General features: G+C 36.1%; 2 protein-coding genes across 6 annotated transcripts in view; both read left to right on the top strand.

The window, feature by feature from the left end:
• LOC131798892 (angiopoietin-1 receptor) overlaps positions 1 to 26,688 on the top strand; it is a 44,174-nt gene that overhangs the window by 6,144 nt on the left and 11,342 nt on the right. The window contains exons 7-19 of one of the 2 annotated variants that reach the window (XM_066171810.1): positions 82 to 284; positions 1,095 to 1,158; positions 1,732 to 1,828; positions 2,072 to 2,145; positions 2,569 to 2,733; positions 2,945 to 3,055; positions 3,184 to 3,371; positions 3,601 to 3,720; positions 3,873 to 3,943; positions 4,409 to 4,449; positions 5,046 to 5,142; positions 5,317 to 5,416; positions 6,610 to 7,197. In XM_066171810.1, the coding sequence (XP_066027907.1) occupies positions 82 to 284; positions 1,095 to 1,158; positions 1,732 to 1,828; positions 2,072 to 2,145; positions 2,569 to 2,733; positions 2,945 to 3,055; positions 3,184 to 3,371; positions 3,601 to 3,720; positions 3,873 to 3,943; positions 4,409 to 4,449; positions 5,046 to 5,142; positions 5,317 to 5,416; positions 6,610 to 6,681 (1,403 nt within the window). In that variant the 3' untranslated portion in view covers positions 6,682 to 7,197. Of the gene's footprint in view, positions 1 to 81; positions 285 to 1,094; positions 1,159 to 1,731; positions 1,829 to 2,071; positions 2,146 to 2,568; positions 2,734 to 2,944; positions 3,056 to 3,183; positions 3,372 to 3,600; positions 3,721 to 3,872; positions 3,944 to 4,408; positions 4,450 to 5,045; positions 5,143 to 5,316; positions 5,417 to 6,609; positions 7,198 to 26,688 lie in introns of those variants that run through there. The other variant, XM_066171809.1, reaches the window with a different exon arrangement.
• Positions 11,302 to 25,752, top strand: LOC131798893 (ephrin type-A receptor 3). Of its 4 annotated transcripts, XM_059116559.2 has the most exons (18): positions 11,302 to 11,400; positions 13,758 to 13,846; positions 14,148 to 14,227; positions 16,003 to 16,636; positions 17,162 to 17,209; positions 17,669 to 18,031; positions 18,619 to 18,715; positions 18,979 to 19,034; positions 19,326 to 19,439; positions 19,816 to 19,980; positions 20,164 to 20,274; positions 20,393 to 20,580; positions 20,911 to 21,030; positions 21,281 to 21,351; positions 21,965 to 22,005; positions 23,394 to 23,490; positions 23,667 to 23,766; positions 24,451 to 25,752. In XM_059116559.2, the coding sequence occupies exons 2-18, from the start codon at positions 13,780 to 13,782 to the stop codon at positions 24,520 to 24,522; spliced, it is 2,424 nt and encodes an 807-aa protein (XP_058972542.2). In that variant the 5' UTR covers positions 11,302 to 11,400; positions 13,758 to 13,779; the 3' UTR covers positions 24,523 to 25,752. The 4 variants fall into 4 exon arrangements, with proteins under 4 accessions (XP_058972542.2, XP_066027919.1, XP_066027920.1 ...); XM_066171822.1 differs by lacking the exon at positions 20,911 to 21,030; XM_066171821.1 differs by lacking the exon at positions 11,302 to 11,400 and having other exon boundaries at positions 12,336 to 13,846.

Below are 26,688 nucleotides of genomic sequence, written 5' to 3' on the forward strand. Positions count from 1 at the left end.
TTAAGTTTCCGCAAAAATAAGTAACAATAAAGTAGATGACCCATGTTCGTGACTGTGTATTCATCTCTGTTGAAAAACTAGTTCCAGGGAAACCAGAAGTGTTTGTTGAACAACCGGAAACGGCTGTTGTTGTATCTTGGAGAATTAAGGACATGAACGGTGTCCTTAAAGAGTACCACGTGACTTATATAAGAGAGGATGATTTGTCAGAAACCAAGACTCTTGCCACCAAGAAAGTGGAAGCGCAGTTTGATTTAAAAGCGGGAAAAACTTATGAATTCCAGGTAGACAGAATTTTTACTTCAATTTAAGTTCAATTAAAACTTCTAAAAGAAACTTCAGGGAATAAAGGCATGAAGAGAAAAGTTATATCATGCAATTGAGTAATGGAAAGTATTTGTTTAAAATTCAGTTAATTTTACTTCGCAAAACAACAGAATTAAGTTTGGATGTAGATGGTTATCGTCGAATTAGTCAGTACTATTAAAGGTTTTAAAAATGAAATAAAAGAAGATTGTCTGAAGAAACTGAAAATCAACGTTGTTCATCATCTAAGCCTGAAAGCTCTAATTTAAAACTCCAAAGCCAATTTTTAGAAATAATTTAGTGCAATAAGCCCCTGTGATTTAATTTTTAAAATATAAGCCGTGTAACTTGTGATACCATTAAATGTAATGTTAGTATTATGATGTAAATAGTGTTAGTGCTTTTTATGTGACAGAAATGTAAGTAAAGTATCGTTGTAATTAGTGCAACCGTTGTAACGTAAGTATTGCCTCTTTTGTAACTCCGTGAGTAGGTTTTTGTTTGTGATGTTTTTCCTGGTTTTTTTTGTTTTTGTTTTTTGTTTTGTTTTTGTTGTGATTTTTCTTTTGTAATAAAATAAAATTTAAATAAAAAAAAAATTTAAAAGAAAACTGTTGTTCTTCTTTTAGACCTAATAGTGTTTTGATGCAGTTACGATACTCCTCTGTTGTTTTGTGGTTTTAATTGGACGAGATTTTGCACTCCACAGTTTGACAACACTCGAAGTAGCCGTTTTTTTGTTTTTTTTTGCTCTTGAAGAAGAAATCTCTTTTGATTCTTCTCCTCAGGTATTTGCTATAAACGACCTTGGTAGGGGTCCTGCTGGTGTGAAGACATTCACACTTAGAGAAGGTTAGTTTGTATATCGCTGATTTGCCAATCTACCTCTAATACCCCATTCACACCAGCAAAACATGTTTTGTTAAACTGGTTTTCATTGAATGAAAATTATAAACAGAGAACTGAAAAACTTGATTTTCCATTGGATTCAAGTACTTGCTAACTTGCATTTCCAATGTGCTACATTCAAGTCAAAAATATTCGGTTAAATAGTTTCTATGAAGAAAAAAAAAATTAAACCGTGTTTAACAAAACAACTTTTAAACATGTTTAAGCTTTGGTGTGAATGGGGCATAAGACTGATATAATTGCTGAGCAACAGTGTCACCGACCAAACCTAAGCGAAGACCACTATGAGAAGGCTTTGCCGCGAGGCTATTTTTTCTGAGTGCCTGCGTAAACAAACGTTAATATAGACTTTAGAATAATAAACTAACTGGACCACTGATGAGTCAGGATGACGAGGATAACCAAGTATATTTAAAGAAAAATTTTTCATATAAGGTATAACCAAAAAGTAGTTTCTAGTCTGATTTACTCAGCTTTACTGTAATAAACGAAGCATTCCTCCCCTTCACCCGACAGAACCCAATGTTGCCATGTATCTCAAAATCATCTATGGCTTGGTTGGTTCATTGGCATTTTGCATTGTGCCTTTCGCCGGTTACATAATGTACAACAGGTAAGTGTGGGAACACTTATGAAACTAAACACGAGGTTACTATTCCTGTACAGTACCACTCTTGGCAGGATTTCAAGGACCACCATTGGCTAAAGGGATGTTCAACAAGTTCAACAAGCATCAGTAGACTGAGTATTGAAAGTGGTAGTACTGACGCGTCTATATTGTGGCTTAAAAGGTTTTTGATGCTTTGTTTCTTATATATGCTCACAGAGAATTCAATTTGATGCTATTTTTTGTCAGATGGAACCGTCGAAGAAATGCAAACTCTGAGGAAATTCCTAAAACAACAGAACCCAGCGTTATGGTTTTTGAGGGTAACTTGCAATTTGATGTCATTTTAAGAGAAAGTACCGGGACTTGGTCATTTAGAGTTTTTAAAGGTCGTCAAACTTTTCAGTTTTGAACTGTGCGTCATTTGCTGACGTGTCAATTTATATGAAATTGTCGGCGTGTTTAATGCAAATGTAGTTTGTTCCATTCAATCTGCTTCGATAGCAGCCGATAGCAGCAGATAGTAAAGATAAAGTTACACTCAGAGAAAAAAAAACAAATAAAACTATGGAAAAATTGTAAACAGTATGGAAGTCTCCACATTGCTATTACTCTATTTTTTGCGTATATAACTCGAGCACATTAGCGACTAAGCAGCTTCTGTGGGGACTACAGATTTAATTACCGTCCTATTTATTTTTTTGATGTTACTATCGTTAATTGTTCTCACCAACAACTTTACATAGACGTCGCAATGAGTTCTGTTGCTGAGCGGCAAAAAGTGGATGACTTTAGACTTGATCGTGATCAAATAATAACAGTAAAGGTACTCGGGAGTGGCAACTTTGGTCAAGTGTCCAAGGCAGTTTACAAACCTTTAAACTTTGAAGTGGCTGTTAAGTCTTTGAAAGGTACCCTTAATTTTTCTAACACATTGTTATATTGCCACATGAAAGGCGACAAAATCTCTTGAATTCAAGTCTGACTCTCTTCTATCATATCTTTCAATTCTCTCTCAGAACCGAGGAAAAAGGCTATTATAATATTAGGTTAAGAGTGGAACGCCGTTTCCTTACAAACTCACAGTAATTGTTGGCATTTTAATCTTGACCAATTTTCAAGGCAATGCGAAAAAGAAGGACTTACAAGACATGCTGACTGAATTAGATCTCATGAAAACCTTGAGGCCTCATCCCCATCTTGTTGACCTCATTGGCTGTTGTATTGAAAAAGGTACTGGAAATTTTGATTGTAACCTGATTGATTGTAGTTTCTGATTACTTGCTGACAGACTAATTTAATAATTCGTTGAAAGACCATCTCATTAAATCGACTGATTCAGCACCGTTACATATTTCTAGATCCACTTCTCATAGTGTTGGAGTATTTACCAAACGGGGATTTGTTGGGATATCTGCGTAAGAGCAGAGGGATCGAAGATGCTTATGACACAGGAGAAAATAGGCCAAGCTCAACCCTTACAGAAAATGACCTCTTGTCCTTTGCGTGGATGATCGCTGATGGTATGAGCTATTTGTCAACAATGAAGGTAAACCAGACCACAGTTATTCTGTTTAAGCATCTAAAATCTTTAAGGTCATATGTGACATGGGAGTAGTGTGCTATGCAACAAACATTTACAATGCAACTTTTTTATATTGTTCTATGACGAATGGTTTCGAGTCGCCTCTTGGTCTAACTTGCTTTCTGAGCAAGGTGAAGAAGTGCTCTCTGAAAATATCTCAAGGTATCAAGCTTGTTTTACTGTGCTGTTTCAGATTGTTCATCGTGATTTAGCAGCTCGTAATGTGTTAGTTGGGGACAACAAAGTATGTAAGATTTCAGACTTTGGTTTAGCGCGTGGTTTGGAGGGAGATATATACACGAGAAAAACTCAGGTGATTAACGTAAATATCTTTAGATAACTACAAAGTTTTAAGTCAACGATCGTTATTTTTACACTTAGTAACTAACGAAAACGTTGCTTGTAATTTTCAGTTGTCTTTTGCTTGAAATCATATTCAAGCTTTATGTGATTATTCTTCTCAAGGCTCGTCTTCCAGTCAGGTGGATGCCCCCAGAATCCATTTTTTATGGCACATCTACCACTATGAGCGACATGTAGGTTTTTTAAATTTAACATTTCAAGTTATTACCATGGGAAACTTAGGAACTATGCGTTCAGCCAGTAAAAATAAGGTTCAAATACTAATACTTCAAAACTGCCTAATTAATTATGAAAAATGCTCTCTAACCAGTTTTCAATTGTTTGTCGAGAGTTACCAGGTATAACTTTGGTTTTATTTTCTTTGAGCTTGATCACAGAAGAGACACGCCACTTTATAAACAGAAGGATTTAAAATCAAAACAAATCGCGACTTGTTGTCTCGCGTTTTTCTACGCTTCACGTAGTTTTAAATTCTCATGGCTTTAAGTTCTCCTGGCTCCATGATATTTTCTTTTGCACTGATTGGCTGCTCTGATTAGTTTGTTTTTTTATTTTATGACCGTCAATGAAAACTACTCTTAGACAAAAGTAAAAAAGGCCATTGATGAAAATTGCTACTGCATTTCTGTCTTAAACAGATGGTCATACGGCATAGTGATGTGGGAGGTCTTTACCATTGGTATGTGGATATTTGTGAAGAAGAACTCTAAGGCTGCCTAAAAACAAGAAACGCACCACCTTGTCTTACACCTATCAAAACATATAATCACTACTGACATAACGACGGATTTTTTTTTATCAGGGTTTTCATGTAATTGGCCGAGACGTGTAGAACTCTCTGAGAATTTTTAAGATGATTGGGGCATTATCGCCCCAGTGGGCTCCATATATAATTGTCGGGATTGCCCTAGAAAGTATATAGGTGCAATGTCATAAAACATAAATGTCTTTACTATAGAACTAATTATGAGGGAAAGTGAGAATCATCAAGATCAGTTGATTCCATTGGCTTGATCGCCTGAGGAAGGTTCGATAAGTGTGTTAAAACTCATAAGTAGTGAAGTTTTGTGGTTTTGCGAAAATGATCATGTGGAAACCAGGGAGCCTCGCAGACAATATTATATGAAAAAGAACTATTAAGGGCATTTGCTTCCCTGTTGCATTAACTAGAACGTAAATTTTCCAGCCAGAGAAGGACTCTACTGGCTTTGCTGATCGGGGCCACTGATGGTACAGTGTATTTGTACTTCAGCAGTTAGTCTCTTATATTTTCAGGTGGCTCACCATATCCCGGAGTAAAATCTAGAGAGATAGCTGGCTTACTGGAGACAGGATACCGCATGCTTAGGCCACCTTATATCTCACAAGAACTGTGAGTGGTTTAAGAGCTCTTTCATTACATCATTTAAAATTAGTATTTTGACAAATGTCACTCATAATAACTACATATTTCACTGTTCACCTTTAAACCACAATGAAAAAGACAAACCGTGAATTGGAAGAAAAAAATGAAGTAAGAAAATTATGAATGTGATGCTTCTTTCAGGTATTCCATTATGGCCAAATGTTGGGAAGAGCAACCTGAAAGAAGACCAACATTTCTGTGGCTCTGCTCGGCGGTCAAACGATTATTGGATGATTATCAGGTTTGTCTGTTGGTCGTCCTTTAACTTATCCTATTTTGCTTTTTTTCTTTGTTTGTGGTATGAACTCCTCAAATTAGAGGAGTTTGGGAGCCACTAAAATGAGAAATTTTCTATGTGAGAACTGTTTAGGCCTGCTATAGATATCTTATAATCCTTATACAAGTCTTGCGAGCCTTGGTTTTTTATGTGTAACAAGACCACACATATATTTTTACCTTTTGAGTGATGTGTCCTTAACCGTTGTAAAAGGGCGCAATTCTTGTACGTTAATCGTCGTTGCTAGTTGTGCTTGGATCTGTCATTGACCTTGCTTACAACAATCAACGGAAAGTTTTGGTTAGGTTTTAGTTCTCGAAGATTGAATGTTTTCAAGTACTTTGTTGTTAATGTCGAACGTCGTGTGAAATGTTTTTGATTGGCGTTCTGAAAATATGTTTACTCTGCCAAGATCAGTTGTCCCGTAAGACCAAACATGCCCACCAATAGCATATTTAAGAGCCTGTACTTAGGGCTGAATAAGGGAGAGACACAGGGAGAAACAGGCTCGGAGAGTGGACAAAGGTTCCTAATCAGACTCTTGGTGCCTACGTTTGCACGAGGTGCTCAAGCCAGCCGACCCAACAGTCCAAAATGTATATTCTGCTTAGAATTGTTTCTGGTTTCATCTTTGTTTGAGGACATCCTTCTTTACAAACTTTCGTTCCAGCAACATCTAATTTGGACTAACAGTTTGCAACCATAGAAGTTTAAGGGTATTTTGGGATATAAAAAAAAGTGGAAGGGGAGGGCGAAAATAGCATAAATTTTTGCATCATTGGGAAATGATACAAGCTCAATCTGATAGTTCTGGTTTTTTTTTTTTTTTTGGCTTTTTTGTTTTTTGTTTTTTTTTTGGCTTTCTTTTTATAATCTCATCTCAGCGAGCTCGCCTTTTTCAAATGATGGCTGAAACATGCTGTTACTACAACAGCCTTCGACAGAAGCAGAATTGACGAAAAAATTACTCAACAAGCAAGATATATACAAAGTGGGAAATACAACCTAACATACGAACAAAAGAAGCGGACAATACGATACCAATTTTACAAAAAAAGCCACAAAAAAAGGGAGAACAAAACTAAGCCAAACACGAAAAGCACGAAAAAAGATTATCCTGGCGCCTACACGTCTCATCTATCTTATTTTTTTGCTAGAAAAATGTGAACTTGGAAGACTACGAAGGCGATAACTATATACACCTTGATGTGACGAAGAACAAAGAGTGATGAAAGATGTCCAATTTTTTCCATAAAGACGGGAACGTGGACGTCCACGTTTGAATTAGTTTCATCCTTCCTCTTCAATGTGGCAAATCAGATAAAATAAAATACTGTTAAAAATACGATATTATAAACTTAACACAGTTTTCCTCGAGATTTCTCACATACCGCAAACCTTATTTAAGGTTCTAAATCAGTACAATAGGTAACCAGACGCATATTTGCGTTCACTCGGGCTTTCAGTCAGAAAAAACCCTTCTTTTCGTGCCTGCATTTGCCCAATTTTTTTATGCAATTAATGGTTTATACTGTAACTATTTTCTGTCTTGGTATGCCAGAGATGCAGGTTTCTGACATTTGTATACAGGGAGCTGAAATCAGCATTTGTTATGTAGTGTGAAGATCCTAATCTTGGGTGGAGAGAGGTAGCGCGATATATTATTGGGTATTATTTCAATCGTTACTTATTACTTATTATTAGACATTATTTCCAGTTTTTATTTTAAGTTTTGACTTGATTAAAATTTGTTTTGTGGATTAAAGAGTTATAGGTTATGTTTTCTTCATCTTAGTTAACAAAAGATTCCAGGCTGAGATAGCTTTTCATTATAAACAGCCCCAAGCGCTAAGGTTAAGACGCTTAACTCACGCAAGAAAACCAATTGCTTAGTTTTCTTATCACCAAAAGAAAACAAAAAGTCACTTCCAAAGCTTATTGGCAAGTGAACTATTAATTTTATGGAGTTGTTAGAGTGGTTTTCATGAACCTGTGAAATATACTTTGGCATATTTTGTACTATTACCCTTCTATTTGTTTGCTTCCGCTTGGAGTTACAAGGCTGAAATACTTAAGTCAATTCATTTTGGTAGATTCGTTAGAGTGATTTCATTAACCCTGCATGGTGAGTACTAATTATCTGTTAGTGTTTAGAATGATTTTCATTCTCCTGAAAGAATAGGGTAACTAATAGTTAGCGGTGTACTGGGAATCTTTTGTTTTCTTTCGTTCTTTATCGACTACTACAAACTAAATAGTCATTTTTTAATTTCATGGGAAAATAAAAAAAATACTCGAAAACATGCCAAGAAACAAAAGTTGACAAAGCATTTGGCATCCAATAGCTTTTATGTGACTCACCAGCAGTACCCAGGCCTATTGAAATCACTTTAATCAAACCACCATTTTCATTTGCCCTTGAATAACCAGTTAGTTTGAAGCAGTTGAGACTGAACAAAAAATTCAGGCTCTAATAATTACAATAATTGCAAATTTTCACTTGGAGGACCAGGATTTTTTTCTACTTTTTTTAATCAGTGTCTGATCTAGAGCGCGCCATTGCAGGATTGCCACGGTTAGAGCAAATATATCCCCTTCAAAATATGTCTCATCCAAATACCTGTTCTGGGTCATTTAGGCGCTCTTCAAATTGTGTCTCAAAAGAAAAAGAAACAAGGAAATGTAATTCATCTTCGTACAAAATTTTCTTAAAACAATATTTTGGTTTAAATTTCAGAATATTAATTAAAAGTAAAGCAAGGACCAAAATCTAGGGAATATGATTGTATTGTATCGAACTTTGTTAATAATCTGGATTGGTGTCATAAGGATCCACAAAAGAACAAGCAGCTCACATTGTATTCCATTTTCAAGATGAAAGTTGAAAAACTGTATTGAAGCAAGTAAAATTCGGTTCAGATTTGATACTCTCCTGTTAATTAACTTATTTAACTTTTCCCTCCCCTTGCTGGAAATCCTAAATCAGACACTGCTTAATTTATAGTTGCAATAATATGCTACATAAGCCTCACTCTTGCAAGAGCACATCAGTTTGCTAAAAGAAAACAATGTTAAATATCGACACAAGACGGCAAGATATTTTATCTTTCTTATACTTTGACGAATTATTTCTAGACAGTTAAACTTACCTTCGTTTTATTTAATAGTTTTTAAACATATACATAACAGCACAATGTGGATGACATGGGCATACATGAAAAACTACATGCATAGACAAATTCTCTAACCTTTCTGCTATTGCTCCTTAAACTCTTTTCAAACTTCGCATCGATATTCTGCTTGCCAAGCATTGCCATCTTGCCCGCTCGGGATTACCTGCTTTGCTTCCGCGCAAGAAAGTAAAATTGCTTGGAACGAACTTACTAAAAAGTTCGTAATTTTTGGACTGAGTCGGAGATGAAGTCGCTAAAACCCGCAGAATACAGTCAAGACTAAGAAAACATAAACGACTCTCGGGGGTTTATAGTGCTAAAAAATGGTTGGCTTTCTTTCTCGTCTCTCGAAATAAACAGGTAATTCTTGATTCTAAATAAAGTGAAATATTTTGGCAATATATGAAATCCTTTATTGACCAAGCGTTCGGGCAAGATGGCTGCATATTCGTCTCGTTCTATTTTTGCCCAATATCTAGCCTTCTTGACCTCACACTCAGTCAATAACTCATATGTACCGCTCACAAACCGACGGGTTTCCTTTAGTGACTGGACAATAGCAAGGCCGGCACCTAGTGGACCCGTTGGTGTACCCTCCTTCCCTACAATAATCCTCTAGTTAAGATTGCAAACCATATGTTATTGTTCTAGTTGCCTTCTCAACAATCCATGTTGGAACGGGAGTTTGCCACCCGGAAAAATGTTTCTATTTTAAGACTTACTGTATCAGACCCAAGATTCTGAAACTGGAAAACTACTTGAAAAATACATATTAGATTTATACGCACATATCATTTTCCGGCTGGAAGGTGTATAACGTGAAAAATTTTGATATGGTAAATTTTTTTCCTAAACCAATTTTGTGCATGGACGCAAATGTTTCAATGAATCGGTTATACTTGACTTCCCATCAAAAAGCCCTTCATTATATGTATTCGGAAACCGGCCGGTTTTTGAGCAGTACATATGAGTTATTTTTTCATAATTTTATTAAATGGAGCACTTTAAAATGATTTTCAGTTTTCTTTGTTTTACTTTAAAGATCAGCCATCAAGTATGCAAATGCCGCGATAGGAAAATGACGACTATCTCGGAAGTACATTTGGATTTGGATCTACACACTGATTTGTGATTAAAAACATCAATAAAAAATGTTCTTCTAAACAAATGAGAGGTCATTGTTTTTAGATACGTTGTTGTCATGATTTAAGAAGTCGTTGGAGTTAAAGAAGTGCATATCGTTCTGGCTTTCCATAACCAGGGTTCATGTAACTTCATTTAATCTGTCACTGTCAGTTATCCTGTATGCCCAGAATTTACTGTTGTTAGTGGCTTGGTGTCCTTACCACGCTCCATAGCTCCCCCTAACAACTCGGTGCTAGTTCAAGGAAGTCGTGCTACAAATATTCTCAGTGTGTACTGCCAAAGCGATGGCGTTTGAAACTTCAGTTCACTTAAGGGAAGATGTATTTGCAAGTAGGGCATGGAGAATAGCCCTTTCCCAAGATATTTGAATCGAGAGGAAAGAGGTAACGCGTAGCTCGAAAGGGAGTATAGGGTAAGTAAATTTCCAATATGGCGGCAAAGGAAACAGTTCCTCGTGGAGTAAGTTATTACTGTGTGCCAGTTTGCCATAGTTATAGTGACAAAGTTGTTGATGGAAAGACGGTGAGACTTAACAAACCTCCAGAGAATAGTAAAGCAAGAAAGACTTGGATTGCTAGGCTCAGAGGTGTGCGTCAAAATTTTCTGCAAAGCCTGGAACAAGGGCGTGCAGCTTACATTTTAAAGACGAAGAAGGCCCGAAGCCATGGTGTCAGTTTCTAAGGTTTTTCCCCTCAAAGCCAGCCCCGAGATGTCCTTGTCGACGGAATAATCCTTTGCCCCGTAGATCCGGGGAATCGTTAAAATGTTCGAAACTACGAACTCGTCGAGAGTGAAAATACGGAGATTCATCGAAAACTACACAAGCTGCAGCTGCGTGCATTGGAAATAAATTTGATCACTGTTCCCATTACTATATTCCTGCCAAGGTATGTACGTTGGACACCAGTAAATAGCTAAGTTTACTCACTGTGCAGTCAGTCATAACTTCAAATTAATTTCAATAAAATTTCAATTTCAATAAAATCAATTTCATAAAAATTAAATGGTGGTTGAAATAAAAATGTATCCTTCATTTTCTTCGTCATGTCTTGCATTCCAGTTAAAGCTTTCGTGGAAGTTAACGTCGATAATTTCTATTGTAAAATTCTCGATCTGCTACGAGAGTGGAAGAAATATCACAGGGTTCTGGATGCCTTCCAAAGCCCCAAGGCTACAGAACGCCATAGGCATATCACTTTCAGAATTCTTACTAGTCTTGTGAAGCTTTTTTCGCATACTGATCGTGGCAAACGTTTTTTTTTCAATTGGTTCCTTTTTTTGTTAGAAATCTTTCATAAGAGTTTTTAGTTAAGGTACGACACAAAATAAATTGAAATAAATTTAATTTAATTACACCAGTAATCAACTGCAGTATCTTTAGTATTTTGCTACATAAGTATATGCAGTACCTCCATATGATTGTTACACTACGTACCCTTAGAGCCCATATATTAGCGCAGACCGACGTTACCATTGGCGCAGGTCTTAATTAACAAAGGCTAACACATGGGAGTCTAATATTGTTAGCTAATTTTATCCAGCTCAGTTAGCTGGGGTTTGCTGGCTGTGAGCTCTGTTCCATTCGGTAGTGAGAGATTCATCTATTTTTAAATTCTTACTACAGTGCAGGTAAGTAACTGTAAACACAATTAGCAGATATGCCATGTGCAACCGAAAGATACTCGCTTTATGATAAAGTAAAGCTAAAGCGGATTCGCTGAATTTGCTTCCTTCATTTCATTCCATGTTGTCTGGGGTACAAATGCCTCTGAATTGTGATGATTAGTTCTACTTGGGTGACTTTACCTCCTTAGTATGCATGTAGAAGTGGAATGCAAAAATTGCTTGCTGCCCACGATGCATAAGGCTTCGTTTTGGAAATATTTGTTAGTGGTGTTTTTTAGCAAAATTACATTTCGTGAGGAAACTGTTTGATTTGCCAAAAAATTGAACCCTCAAGTTTATTTTGATATTGAAATTGTTGAAAGTAAATTTTAATAAAAATTGAGCAAAAGTTTGTACTCCACATGGTGTTAAAAATTAAGGTACATTGATTGTTGCTTGTCGGTAGTTTAATAACGTGTAAAGGCTGCACTAGAGTTGCAACAAAGGTTCGTAGCAACCAGTCGGTTTCTATTTCAAAGAACTAGTATTGAATTGTCTTTTAAGGAGAGCCAAAAACGTCTAATATCAAACATTTGTTAAATTTGTATTGATGGCCTGAGGTTTGGGAAGACCGTTCTTGTCGACTGCGAGCTCAAACGTTAAACAATGATAATTTCTCAAACTCACGAAAACCTTTGTACCCTTTACGCATGTCGTTCTCTGAGACACCTGGTCTTGCTTTAAAGAAGAAGTTTTTTTGTATCATAATTTAGAACAACAATTTCGATATCAGTTTATCTCTTTCCATATTGCAATAACCCTTGTAATTTTTAAGCAATTTTATCAGGTTTAGTCATGGGTTCACGTTAAAACTCAATCACATTCCTGTATTTAGGATATTACTTGGGATAACAGCTTGTGACGAACAAATGAAAAAAATCTATCGTCTGACACTAGATATTTCACATCAAAATTTTGCTGCTGACAAAGACACAGCCACACTGAAGAAAATATGTTTTTGATATTTGGGAAAGCTGTTTGAAATTCTTTAGGTTCAATACTAACCTATTCTACGTGGAAATAAAAAAATTAATTACGCAATGTCATGGTGACGCCATGCTCGAATTAAACCAAATGTTTGCCCAAATGTATCCCTAAATGAACCCATAAATAAATGAATAGTTATTAAGGCCAAAAAACAATTTAAAGGTACAGCTCAGAGGAGGGAACTCCTTCCTCCTGTCCCAGAAAACCCTTTCGTACAAGAAAAAAAACAAAAACAAACAAACTAGAGAAAGAACAATATTTTATTGTTTACCTTACCTTTTAGAGGCAATCATTCAACATAAGACAAAAAAGGAATGTAGACTTGTGCCCCATTAGTATGTTTTGTATGGTTATGGAGTTTTTGCTTATGTAGAAATTCTAAAATAAAACTCGTTGATATAAAGTGCTTTTCATGGGAAACTATCAAAGTTTTATTAATAAGCAAAGAACACTGAACATCCTATTTTTGCCTTATAAATCATGACTACCTGGACTGAAAATGTATATGACAGCCTCTAAAAAGATAATGGATTACAAAACACGGTCACCACATCACAAGCAACACTAAATTGCTTACCTCTCAAAGTATTGTCTTGATCGTTATTTTCATGTAACAAAAAAACAGCAAAATGAAATGGGCGGTTCTATAAAAATCAATGGCCAGTCGGTAGACCTGTTGGAAATAAGAAATTGGGAGAGGCTCTAACATTATTAAAGAAGGGTGAGCGTATGCAGAAGATAAGCATGCTGATAATCTGATCGATACGTGATGCAATAGAAGCCTAATTTAGAATCAATGGGTTCAAAATAGATTTTCTTGAGGAAATCCTTTGTGCATGGCTTCAGAAAAAACGGGAATTCCTTGCATGTACGTCGCACTTCGGTCCAAAACTGTTCTTAAAATGTTTTTCGTAAACTTTTTTTATTTCTTTTCCGCGGAAAGTTTCCCTTCTATGCAATTGAGTCCATCACCATTAGAGCCTTCTTTCCCGTCTTTCCCAGCCCAGGCCCTGAAAAGTAACGCGAAAACTTAATGCTATCTGTAAAAGGCACTGAGAATGAACATTTGGGGTTCCTCAAGAATTTACATTCTACGGTGGCTGGGTCCTCCTCCGATTGTGAGCAGTTGTCTTAACCTTGTTAAAGGAACTAGTCAAGGGTCTGATCTAAGAGATCTAACAAGAGTAGCTTTAGTAATCAAAATATGGTGATAATTCTGTTTCAGTTGAAAAAATAGTATTATTCACTTCTTAAATAAAGCATACAAAATTAACCGACCAGAGTATTGCAGAGCTTTTCCTGTGTTATTATAAGCCTCATGTTTTCCTATGTAGCTCAAGGTGCAGTAACAACGACATGGAGTACTGCTCAATTACAATCGTTACCCTCTTACACATTTTCACCTTCTCATCGGCGGATAAAGGTATGAATGAAATGATGTAATACTTTCTGAGAAAGATATTCTTGCAGTAGTAGTTTTACGTCGATTTTCTAGTTAAAGAAAACCTGTGTTTTATGAAATTTGTCAACAAAAAAATATTTTGAAAGGAATATATCTAACCTTCGCCTATGAGCAATTATGGAAATTAGTCATAGGCAGAATCACGAGCCTCGAAGGTCAAATAGGTCCACTTCCACCCCAAGACTGTTGCATTCGCACATGATGTAGAATCATTTTTCACATAGATTTGTTACTCATATAAGACGACCTGTTTTTTTTACAGCGTATCTATATAAGAGGCCGACAGAAGAGAAAAGGTGGAGCGACTGGATAACCTCAAGTCCGGCAAGAGGAACTCGTGGGGTATGCTTCTTCCGTTAAACAATGATTCTCTATACACCGCGAAGGTTGCAAAACATATGTTAATATTGCAGTTGCTTTCTACACAAACGATTTGCCTTCACAGGGATTAAGAGTTAGTCAGTTGGCCGCAAAAAAATTTTTAGTTTCAAGACTTTTATTATATCAAATTTGTGATTCTGAAGATTGGGGAGTGCTAATTGAAAAATATATAGACATGTACTATAGATATATTTGAAAAAAGTAATATTTTTTGTCAGCTGGAGGGTCGTTATAGTGAAAAAATTTGAATATGTAAATTAATATCTAATCAGTTGAGGTTTGTGAATGCAAATGTGTCACCGAATGGGTTACACTTGACTTGCCGTCTAAGAACATTTCACGATGAATTTCCCAGTCATTCGCATTGCAGTAGCTCTGACAATGTAGCTAAAATGCGAAATTTATGTACATTTTATTGATCAATTTGACTATTATTCACTTCATTTCCAAATTCACACACACAAAAAAAAAATCTAGTAAAAATATTGGCGAAATTTTGTGCTACAAATACACCTAGAAACTTATCATAAACACGCTTTCGAGACTTCGAATGATTTTCTTTGTCATCCAAAGTGAACAGAAATCTGCTCAGATTTATTGTCTGACTTTCCACTGATCAATAACACGATTTGGCGATTCTCTACCGTTGACTATGGGCAAAGGTAGAAAAACTGAATGTTACCTGCCCTAATAACCCACCAGCTCGCATAATTCGTTAGCTTATCCTATTGAACCGAAAAGGGACTAGATTACATAGACAAGAAGAGCGCACCATGGAAAACTGCGAAAAGAATCTGCAATAGAATACTTTCCCTTGGTCACTTCGAGTCAGAACATAAAATTCACAATTCAATGAAAAACGTGACTTATTTTGCATTGTGAGACTGTTACAGTCAAGGGCGCAATCCAACAGAAACACCACTAAGAAAGCTGACTTGCGTAAATCCGGATGGAGTTAAGCGTGGAGAAGCACATTTGATCCTTTTAATTACCCACGATAAATGAACTGTGCTGTATGTAGACAGAAACTTATCAACTAACTTAGATGTAATCAGGAGATTTTCTCTCCGTCCAAAGCACATTCTTTAAAGATTGTTATTGCTACTAAATACACTTCAAGGAACTGTTCGAAGCCTGGTAGAACTATTTTCTGAAGAGGATAAATCGACTCGTATTTACATAAGAACGCCAAAAAAGTTTACCTGAACACCTTTTAAACCGTCACTGCCTGCAACATGTAATTTTAAATGCAGCACTCATTTTAGCTGTCATTATAAAGATCAGCTCATCAAGTGTGCAATGACAGTATAAAACAGTCATAACTGTTGTAGAAGCCTAGTTGAACACCGATTTGTGATAAAAAAACATCTATCTCAAACGTTCTATATAAAACATACACGAGAAGTCTTCGGTTTTGTAACGAAGCCGAGCAAGTGAATTTTTTCAGTGTTTTGGCGTTTTCATTTTGACTTATTCATGACTAGAGGTCAGGATGACTTTATAATTTGTTGATAAAGTGTCTCCAAAACTGACCAAAAGAACTTTCTCGAGTCCCCTGTCTGTTGTACAAGAAAGATAGCTCAGTGAATTTAATATCAAGTATGTTTTAAATATGGGTTCAAATTCTAATCGTTTCCTGGAAATCCCCATATATCACTTTACTCACTACTAAGCATAGACTAGCCGAAAAATCCATTGGATTGAAATATTGTTATTTTATCATTGTTTCTGAACAGTGGTACCCGTTACATGATTTTTATGGGAACCCAGAGTACCGCACCTGTGATGTCGGCCACCAACAACCAAATACCTGGCTTAGAAGTAATCTTATCTCAGTCCCAAACAAAGTAAAAAAAGTTAATATTACCATTGAATACAGAACAGTGAACTGTACAACATTTCGTACAACTAATTTCTGTAGGGAATATTTCGACTTTTACGTGCATCAGTCTACTACTTTATCGGCACCTGACCCTTTACAAAGCAAAGCCACTTACGAGAAGATTGCTGAAATAACTTTGCCGACCCTTGGTATTAATGCAAGGAGACATTTTGGTTTTCAAGTGAAAGGAAAGTTCATCGTTCTAGCGTTTCATAACCGAGGCTCATGTAGCAACATTCACTCTGTCACTGTCAGTTATCTTGTTTGCCCAGAGATTACTGTTGTTAGTGGCTTGGTGTCCTTACCACGCTCTGTGGCTCCCATTACTAACTCAGTGCCAGTTCAAGGAAGTTGTGTTACAAATGCCATCTACAATAAAGGTATTCTTAGTCTGGAATGTAAAAGCGATGGCGTTTGGAACATCAGTTCACTGAAGGGAAGATGTACTTGCAGGGAGGACACGGAGAATAGTGGCGGAGAATGCAAAGGTAATATGATGACTAAAAACCTCGCGATAACAAGTGCAACTATAAAGGTTTTTGCACATTAATTCTCAACACGATTAATTATGCCGCATATTCAAGATACATAGAGTTAAACCTAAACCTAAAAGTTGAGCCCTAAAACTGTATTTCTTCGAAAGTCAAATCATTTCCCAATAGACAATTTTTTTCAGATCGGTTGATTTTTATCAGACACAGATCATGCGTCTTTGATTAACATATTTCCTTATTATTAAGTTCTTTTAGAGTTGATAAGTTAAAAGGGAGATAAAGTTGAACTTGGTTATCAACTATGCCAATGTCTATGCCTTAAAAAGTTAAGTATTGTTCTGAATTACTTATTCCTCTGATGAAGCGCTTTGACTTCTGCGATGATTATTGGCTTTGTCAGCTTCTCTTAAGAGTATTTAGATTCCGTATAGAGAAAAAGTGAAACGGTCGAAATCATCTCAACTCATCCGAGAGATTGATCAAAAATTTTAATTCTTTTTATGCGTTTTCTCCTTTCAGATTGTCCAAGCGATAAATTCAACGACCAAACTGGTTTTAATTGTACAGGTACACAAGCAAAGATAAAGTAATTCCCAATTTCGTCTATTTTTTTGTGTTTTGAATGGTACCTTTCCAGTTAACTTTATCGGTACTACTTAGAGGTAATATTTACACGTCATGTTTTTCCTTTCAGTACTATAACTTAATTCTATGAGCATCTCCTTTAAATAAAAATGACACAATTCCTTATTGCCACCATAGCACGCAGATAAAACCCGGCAAATACCTCAGAATATTTTCCTTAAAACTTGCTCGGACAGATAAATATTCTGAATATAAGTTGAGGAAACGTGTCAGTACATGCTGAAGAAAAGTGCATTTTGCCGTATTTTATTGCAAGTTAGCTTAGTCTCCGAGGGTTTTACTTAAAATCAATAAGAAAATAGACTACAAGGAACAGTTTGACTCCTGAACAAACATTGTCTGCAATCCTCTAATATCATCTCTTAATATATGTGTGTTCAGTTATTCCATCCGCCCCGAAAATTGTCCAAGTCATCTTCATTAACCATAGCGCGTTGGAGTTAAAATGGCAGCCTCCTGCAACTACTGGTGATCAGACCCAAGTGTTTTATGACGTTGAATGCCGTAAGCGATGTGAAGGTGAAAACGACAACAAATGCGAGGATATATCTTGCGGGAGTGACGTCATTTTCATACCAAAAAGGGATGGCTTGAACATGACTTGCGTTACTGCTGGAAATCTTTCTCCATTTGTAAAATACACCGTGAAAATCCACGCCAGAAACCGAGTAAGCGATTTGGCAAAGAGAAAATATGGAATTGAGGCAAACTTCGGGGAAATAACTGTAGGGACTAACGGACCAGGTGAGTAAGTTCGTGGACTAAAAAGGATATCACGCCAATTACAATCAAACGGTTTATCTCTTGTGCATTGTGCTCAAGTGAAATCATATTTAATTACATCCCTTTAGTACTAAAAGATGTAAATTGTACATTAATGTTCTGAAGTTTAGATTTACTCATCTAACACTTAAATTATTTAGAAGTAACCTCAAATATAATAACAAAATAATTAAACTTGTGCTTTCGACTGCTTATTCCTAAACGCCGAACTATAGCAACATCAACGAATCCCGTCGAAGACCACTTGGAGCCTGAATTCAAACAGGAACTAAATGTTTTTTTCAGTTAGTGATACAAAATTTTAAAAATATTATTAAAAAGTGCTTCCGTAGATATAGCCTATATCTCCGCCAATTCATTTCGCGGCATTCTGCGCGATGGACGTTCAATACCTAAAAATGATCGAGGACGGGTAAGAATGTTGCCGGAGGATTTAAAAGTGTTTTAGAAGAAAATATTTTCGTCACGCACAACCATGATTAAGATCCAATTCTGATTGAATCAGCTTCATTATAATAAATAAAGCAATCCTGTCTTTTACCCGACAGAATCCAAGGTAACATTGCATCTCAGAATTATCTATGGACTGGCTGGTTTATTTGTAGTTTGCACTGTGTTTTTTGCCTGCTACATCATATACAACAGGTGAGTTTGGGATCATTAATGAAAATCAAAATGAAGTTGCTATTCTTGTATGAGTTGCAAATGTCTTGGCGAGATATAAAGAAATACCATTAGCTCAAGGAATTTCAAAAGTTCAACAACTGACGTACCAGGATTAACAGAGATTATATTGATGCTATTTTATGGCCCAAAATGTCGCTAATTTGTCGTTTCCTTTCAGCTTTACCGAAATAGTAATTCTGTAGAGCCATGACTAAAATCAGTTTTGTGCCATTCTTTGTTAGATGGAACCGCCAAAGAAACGAACACCGTGCATTCACCAGCGTAATGGAGAATGAGGGTAAGTTGCAAAATCATGTAATTTACGTGTTTTAAAGCAGTGTCACTAAATACAATTTGCTGACAATGAGCTTAATATGGAATTACCGATGTGTTAAAATGCAAAGGCCATTTGCTCAATCTATTTCGATACCAAAGACAAAGCCAAATTAAGAAAAACGGAAAAATACATTAAATTGGTAACAAAAAAAATTAACAAAGCAAAGACTGTCGGTGCGTAGTGTGAAACTACTGGTAAACGGCACACGAGTCTCCAAAAAGGTCACCATCCAATTTTTTTCTCTGACTTAAGCACATTGGCGAGATCAACACAAACTGCCTTTGCATGGACCATCGAACCGCCGAAGGAACGCACACCACAAGAAAATGACAAAACTAAGAGACTCCCGCGTTGTGGTGAACGAGGGTAAGTTACAATATCACTTCATTTACATATTTTAGAGCAGTGTTACCATGTTCGATTTACTGACGTTGCACTTGATATCAATTTACCGACTTCTTAAAATACAAAGATGGTTTGTTAAATCGTTTTCGATATCAAAGACAAAGTCAATTTCAGAAAAAAACAACAAAAAGAACATTGACCTTTAGGTGGTGTGAAACCACTGGCAAACAGCGCAAGAGACTCCACATAGTAGTAACTTTTTTTCTGTATTTGACTCAAGCACATCGGTGGAATAAACACCATGTGCCTTAACATGGACCACATATTTCATCACTAATCATAATTGTGTTGTTCCTCTTATCACCATCGATTTTCATAATTAACAATCTTTACGTAGACGTCGCAATGAGTTCTGTTGCTGAGCGGCAAAAAGTGGATGACTTTAGACTTGATCGTGATCAAATAACAACAGTAAAGGTGCTTGGGAGTGGCAACTTCAGTCAAGTGTCCAAAGCAGTTTACAAACCTTTAAATTCTGAAGTGGCTGTTAAGTCATTGAAAGGTACCCTTCATTTTTCTTATCACTTCTATATATCCTTATGAAGAACAAAAATCAAGTGGAAAAGTGGAAAAGCACTTTCTTATTTTACCAACCACTTTATTTCCTTTTAGGTAAAGGATGTAAAAAGGCTTTCTTTCAAATTCATTGTAATTGATGTCGTTTGAATCTTCACTTATGTTCTAGGCAACGCTTCAAAGAGGGACTTGGAAGACATGCTAACGGAATTAGACCTCATGAAAATTTTGAAGCCTCATCCCCATGTTGTTGAGCTCATTGGCTGTTGTATCGAAAAAGGTACTGGACATTTTAAATTGATTTCGGTTGGTTGATTTCTTGATGACTGACTAATTCCACATTCATCGAATTTCTTATTTATTGAATTGACTGATTCAGCACCGTTACATACTTCTAGATCCACTTCTCGTAGTGTTGGAGTATTTACCATACGGGGATTTATTGGGATATCTGCGCAAGAGCAGAGGGATCGAGGATGCTTATAACACAGGAGAAAGGAGACCGAGCTCAGCACTTACAGAAAAGGACCTCTTATCCTTTGCGTGGATGATCGCTGATGGTATGAACTATTTTTCAGCAATGGAGGTAAAACCTACAATTCATATTCTGTTAAAGCTAAGTACCTAAAATCTCACTACGCGTTAAGGTCATGTGTGACGAAACAAGTTATTTCCTATACGACAGACATTTACAATAGAGCTCTGTTATACCATTCTACATGGAAAGTTTTCGAATCATCTGTGGGTCTGTTATACCTGCAATCCTTGTGAAGTTAGCTGCTCTCCTAACATTTCAAGGTCAGTTCTGTACCTACCCAAATCAAGCGATATTAAGTGAGATGAAAACGAATAGCCTGTAGAGCTTATGTTAAAACATCTCGGGGTATCAAGCTTGTGTTATTGTGCTGTATTGCAGATTGTTCATCGTGATTTAGCAGCTCGCAATGTGTTGGTTGGGGACAGCAGAGTGTGTAAGATTACAGACTTTGGTTTAGCCCGTGGTTTAAAGGGAGATATCCACATTAGAAAAAAACAGGTGACTACAACATGAACATGAAGCTCTGCGCCAACACTCTTTATATGGTGTGTTTATATACATAATTTGATAATAATGAAAAACCGCTAAATCGCGTTAAGACTCAATGACGTCTTGTACAAGCAAAACCCCTCAACTCGTGAATAAATCATTCGCAACGTGACCGTTCGTGGCACTATTCTTACAATAATACTCAGTTTTCCTTAGTTTGAAATTTTATTCGATAGTTATTTGTTTTTTTCTTTTGAAGGCTCGTCTTCCAGCTAAGTGGATGCCCCCGGAATCTCTCTTCCATGGCAAATCTTCCACCAAGAGTGACATGTAGGTTGTTTACATTTATCCCAAATTTCCCCAAGATTTCGACTAATTTGCCAAACCGATTGGTCGATTGTCTCGTTAATTAGCTGCTCTGTCATCCTTCAAATAACGTATAGCGAAAATTAGTTGACCTATTATAGAGATATGACGTCCTAAAAAGCTGAGGTCGTTAGGTAATGAATTGTTCATTTTTTCCTTTTTCAAATAATTTTGGAAAAAAATTCACCGGAAACAGCATCGACATGAAAAAAACAAATTTTTCTTTAGGATGATAGGCAAATTGGCCTGCCTATTTACTTAAGTTGTCATGACTCTTTCAGATCAAGCGAAGTACCACACTTTGCGCCACACTTATTCATTCTTAAAAGACTTTTTGAAGTGATCACATTCTGATAAAAAAATGGATGTATTCTGTTTCTTTGACTTGAAACCCGTTTCAAGCGGGAAATCTAGGCAATGCACAGCTAATAGTCTAAAGTTATTATGCTTTCGATTATCATAACTACCTTTTTTATTTCGACATGCGACAGTCGGTTATTGCAAGTGTACATATATAATCAGAGTCATGGTGATATCAAATAAGCTCAAATTGTTCCTTTTCGTCTGTCATCTACAGATGGTCTTACGGTATTGTGATGTGGGAGGTGTTTACCATTGGTATGTATTTATTGCGAAGAACTCTTTAAACTATTTAAAAACTAGAAACTTTCTCCTTTCTTGCCTTTGCTAAATCGTAAATAGTTACTTGTTCTTTTAATCACACAAATGAACCCCTTATTATCTAACATATATATCGATACTATGTATTACCGTTGATAATGCAGAAAGCAACAGTATTGGTTGACCGGGGTTTCTATATAATCGGCCTTTTTTAAGACTTTTTAACACGATCGAGATACTATCTCCTAAGCGGCTTCATTTATAATTGTCTGGCTCGCCCGAAAGAGTGTAGAGATGCGCAGTCATCGAAAAAAAGAGGAAGGGAACTTAGTATAAGGGGAAACGAGAATCGCCGGAATTAGTTGATGTTATGGGGTTTGATCGCCCGCGGGAGGTCTCGATATAATCTGTGCTAGAGAAGTCTTTTTTTTTTTCATTCAATACGATAATGCAGAAACCTGGGGAGCCTTTCATTTGAATGACAAATATCATCTGGAACCCTGTTTTGATTGGACGAGAATTGGTGAAAACTGTTTTTCTTAGGATTTTAAATTGGAAATTTCTGATAAACATTTCGGAAGAGACAGCCTTCACTTTTCCAATCGCTTCAGCAATAATAAAGTCGAGTAGGCCGAAATCATCTTTTAGCCCCTTGAGACTTTTGCCTTTTTCCGAAACAAGCAACTAATAAAAGTGTTTACTTTTACATTAACACTCGGGATCGAAATTGAATGAAATAAGTGATTATTAAATTACACGTTGATTATTGCAAATGGCACATCTGGAACAGCCGTAATTGAATTGTAAACCCAAATATTAATTCATTCAGGGGATTGGCTAATCTGAAATATAAGACTGAACAATTTATTGCAATTAGATAAAATGCAGAAGAGAATATTCAGGCTAGATAGAAATTTCTCATTAATAATGGACTTCCATCTACCAGAATTATACGACTTACGTATATATTAGGTACGACATAGCTTAAATACATATTTTTACTTACTTAAAGACGTAAAAATGTGGAAAAGTCAAAACAGAAAAAAAAAAGTGGGCTATGGTTCTACAATTTACGATAACAACAACGTGATTCGCGCAAAATTTCATACCATTTTCACGCCGTGGCACTTGAGGGTTGAAATATTGATATGGTAACGTTTTGTGAGATAACTGCGACAAAAAAAAAAGGAAAAGACCTTAAATTATAATAATATCCAAGAAACACCCATGGAAAGAGCGATTCATTTGGTTCCCTTTCGGTGCAACGATTGCGTAAGTTTTCCGAGTCAAAGATGGACGCCCTTGGTTTTATATCGTGACCAATTATGGCATGTTTTTAAAATAGCTTGTCTGTTTTAGCAAACAATGTCATTCAATATTTTCAGGTGAATCCCCATATCCCGGGGTAAAACCTAAAGAGATAGCTGGCTTACTGCGGACAGGATATCGCATGCCTAAGCCATCTTACATCTCACAAGAATTGTAAGTAGTTTAAGAACTCTTTTGTTTCACCCACTATAAACATCAGTGATTCGATAAATAACACAGATCACATAACTAATTTTCTATTACCTTTTAGTTCACTTTTAAAATATATAGTAAAATTGACGTGGAATGAAAAATTTGTAAGAAAAGCGTAAGTGTCATTCTCATTGAAGGTATTCCATAATGTCTAACTGTTGGGAAGAGCAACCAGAAAAGAGACCTTCATTTCAGTGGCTCTGCTCTGCAGTTAAGCGACTTCTGGATGATCACAAGGTTTGTCAGTCGGTCTTCCCCAAACATTTTTTCATTTCGTGATATGTTTTTGTTTACTATCATGATTAGTAATGCTTTGTTTTTCTTTCCTTTTTCTTTAAACAAAAGCTAGTTAAACTAATCTTTTGCTCAGTAATTTTTTACTTTAAACTCGAAGTTTACATAACCATATAGAAGTGCAGTATTCCTGACGCATAAAAAAAGTGGGAGTGTGAGGAGAAACTGGTGTGATTGTGAGATTTTGGAAAGGAAACGAAACAGAAGAATTAAAACTTTACACTTTTCAATCACAAAGTTGTGTATTTTTGGATAACTGCATCTCAAAGAGTGGAAAAATATTTCGATGGTCTATTTGATGTCGTCTCTTTTAGTGATCATTTTTCGGGTCCAGGTATCGCTCTCCAAAACTTCAACACTTTGAATCCTCGCACTGTTATGTTCATCGCAAGCTAAATTGGACGTCTATGTTTATCCTAAGCTAACTTGGATGCGTTTTGGGGAAAGAGGCACGTCGGATAACAGCCGTAGAAACATGTAAAAAATAGGACTTTTAAATCAGGAACTAAACCTAGTTGATGGATTGAGGAATAAATATAAAGCAAGGAATGGGTGTGTAGATTTTCTTGACAAAGAGTTTTAACTTTTTATTCGAAACATGTCTCATCTATCTAATCTGCTCACTAGACATATGTCAACCTGGAAGTCTACGATGGCAAGGACTACATCAACTTTGATATGATGATGGACGAAGAGTGATAAAGGATGTCCAATGTTACCACCAAGACTAAAGGTCAAGTGTAATTGACATAGATTAAAGCGATATTTAAGTTTCATCTTCTCTGTTCCAAATAAGATAAGTTAAAATAGTGTTTAAGATGTTTTATGTTCTAAACTTAACAGAGTAATTATTAATTAGTCTATCTGCTTGATTATATATGCTTATTGAAAAAGAAAGTTATTTTCAGTCTTAGTTTTAACTGAGAGATTTAAATTAACAAGAACATGAAGCATTCCTTTTTTCAGTTTAGTGAGGGTTTCACACTCTAATTTAAAAATTAACGGTCATTTAATAGCTTTCAAAGCGGAAATTATCCAGATACTGGGCAACAGTGCACCTAATCACACAAAAAAAGGAAATTTCTGATCAAGTAATATGCTTCATCGATCTTTTCAATTTCTATCTCTGCCATTGTAAAGTGTAAGCTTCAATTTACTTCTAGCCGCACTTTAAAATTCCAAAGAGTAACGAAAATTTGCGAAAACCATCTTTATACGAGCCAAAAATTCGATTCACGATGAAAGTCGCCATTTTGAAAACAACCTGTCGCACATAGCAAACTACTCTCGCAGTGGTCATCACAAAAAAAATATTACATTTAATCTAAAATGCCCTGTCAAAGTTCCTCCTCATTGTTCAAACAGATGGAAGAAAAATGTCTCGTCACAGTTAAGCAGCAGTGCTATTAGGTTAAATAAAAAACGGCAGCGTATATAATCGAATTTTCCAAAACTTTATTGGTTTGGCTTTTTTGTTTTTTTTATTCTAAATCACGCGAAAGCGTAGCAGTTCTTACGATGGGAATAATAAGAATTTTAAGTTCATCTTAAGACAACACTTCGAGGCTTAGGTTACCCTTTGGAAACTAATCAGGAAGTCAGAGTCATAAGTTGTGATATGCCTTTCTTTGGTGAGAACAACAATTAAACAGTAGTTTAAAACACTGGGTTTCATTTCCTTTGTGTCTGCATTCCAGTAACAAAACTTTAGTAGAAGGAGTAAAGTGAATGACGTCTGCTGAAAATGTACGTGAACTTTGCAGCACAAATATTTTTGAGTACGCGATATCAAGGTTTGTGTTATCAATAGTACATTTTTATTCCAATATTATAGTTTTGAAAGATTGCACTATATCACAAATTAGAACATCAACGTAGTTGTAACTTACTTAAGCCATGTTTATTCCTGGCATTTTAAATAAAATTACATTTTAGAGTTTGAGGTATTTTGTCTCTCTCTGCTTTAAAGTGAGATTAATATTCGTTTCAGCAGGTCGTGTGCAACGTACAAATATACGATTTCTTTATTTTTCTAAATGTAGTTTGATCACTTGACTCTATAAAGTTCACTTGCTCCACTGAACCCAGAATACATTTTGGATTTTTTGCCCTTAGAAATCCAAGTTCGGCTGACATGTTTGCAAATAAAATTTCAAATAATTTGGTTCGTGTAAATGGTAAAGATGCCCTTATCAAAAAAGTATCGCTTGAGGAACACATATATCTTTGTTGTTGACGGTTTAAGAATCCACAATTTGTGCCGTTATTGCCTCAAAACATCTACCACCGACTGTCGGTGTCTTTCAGGGGCGTGACCTGTTGAAATATACATGTATGATTGATCTGAGCTTATTATTCATATTTTACCCCGAGATAAAATATCCATTAGGCTGTCTGCGATCAGTCTATTATACTTAAAGCATCTCTCAAGCACCGAGAGGGACGTGTAAACCGACTTTACCGAGAAATAATATATACTGCGGCTACGAAATTGTTTCAGCAGGTACGTAGGAACTATAACGTATGGCAATTCTATGTTATGATAATTGACAAACAAACTGCCTTGCGCGCAATACAAACAGATAATAATTTTCACCCCAATACCGTTGCAAGCAGGCCAAGTCGCTAAAAATGTTAAAACGAAACTCTCAACTTCGTCGTGGACTTAACGAGGTTTTAATCGTTTGCATCTCGCCTAAATTAAAATATAACTGGCTGCTAACTTAAAAAGCGTGTGCAGTACTTACGGTAAACGTTATCATGAACCCACGAATAAATAAAGCAAATAACAGAAAAAAAAAAAAAGAATTATGTTATGGTCCATTGGCGGGACTCTTGATTTGGGTCAAATCTAAATTACTACAC

The sequence above is a fragment of the Pocillopora verrucosa genome, chromosome 9 (genome assembly GCF_036669915.1).
Source record: "Pocillopora verrucosa isolate sample1 chromosome 9, ASM3666991v2, whole genome shotgun sequence".
NCBI lineage: Eukaryota > Metazoa > Cnidaria > Anthozoa > Scleractinia > Pocilloporidae > Pocillopora > Pocillopora verrucosa.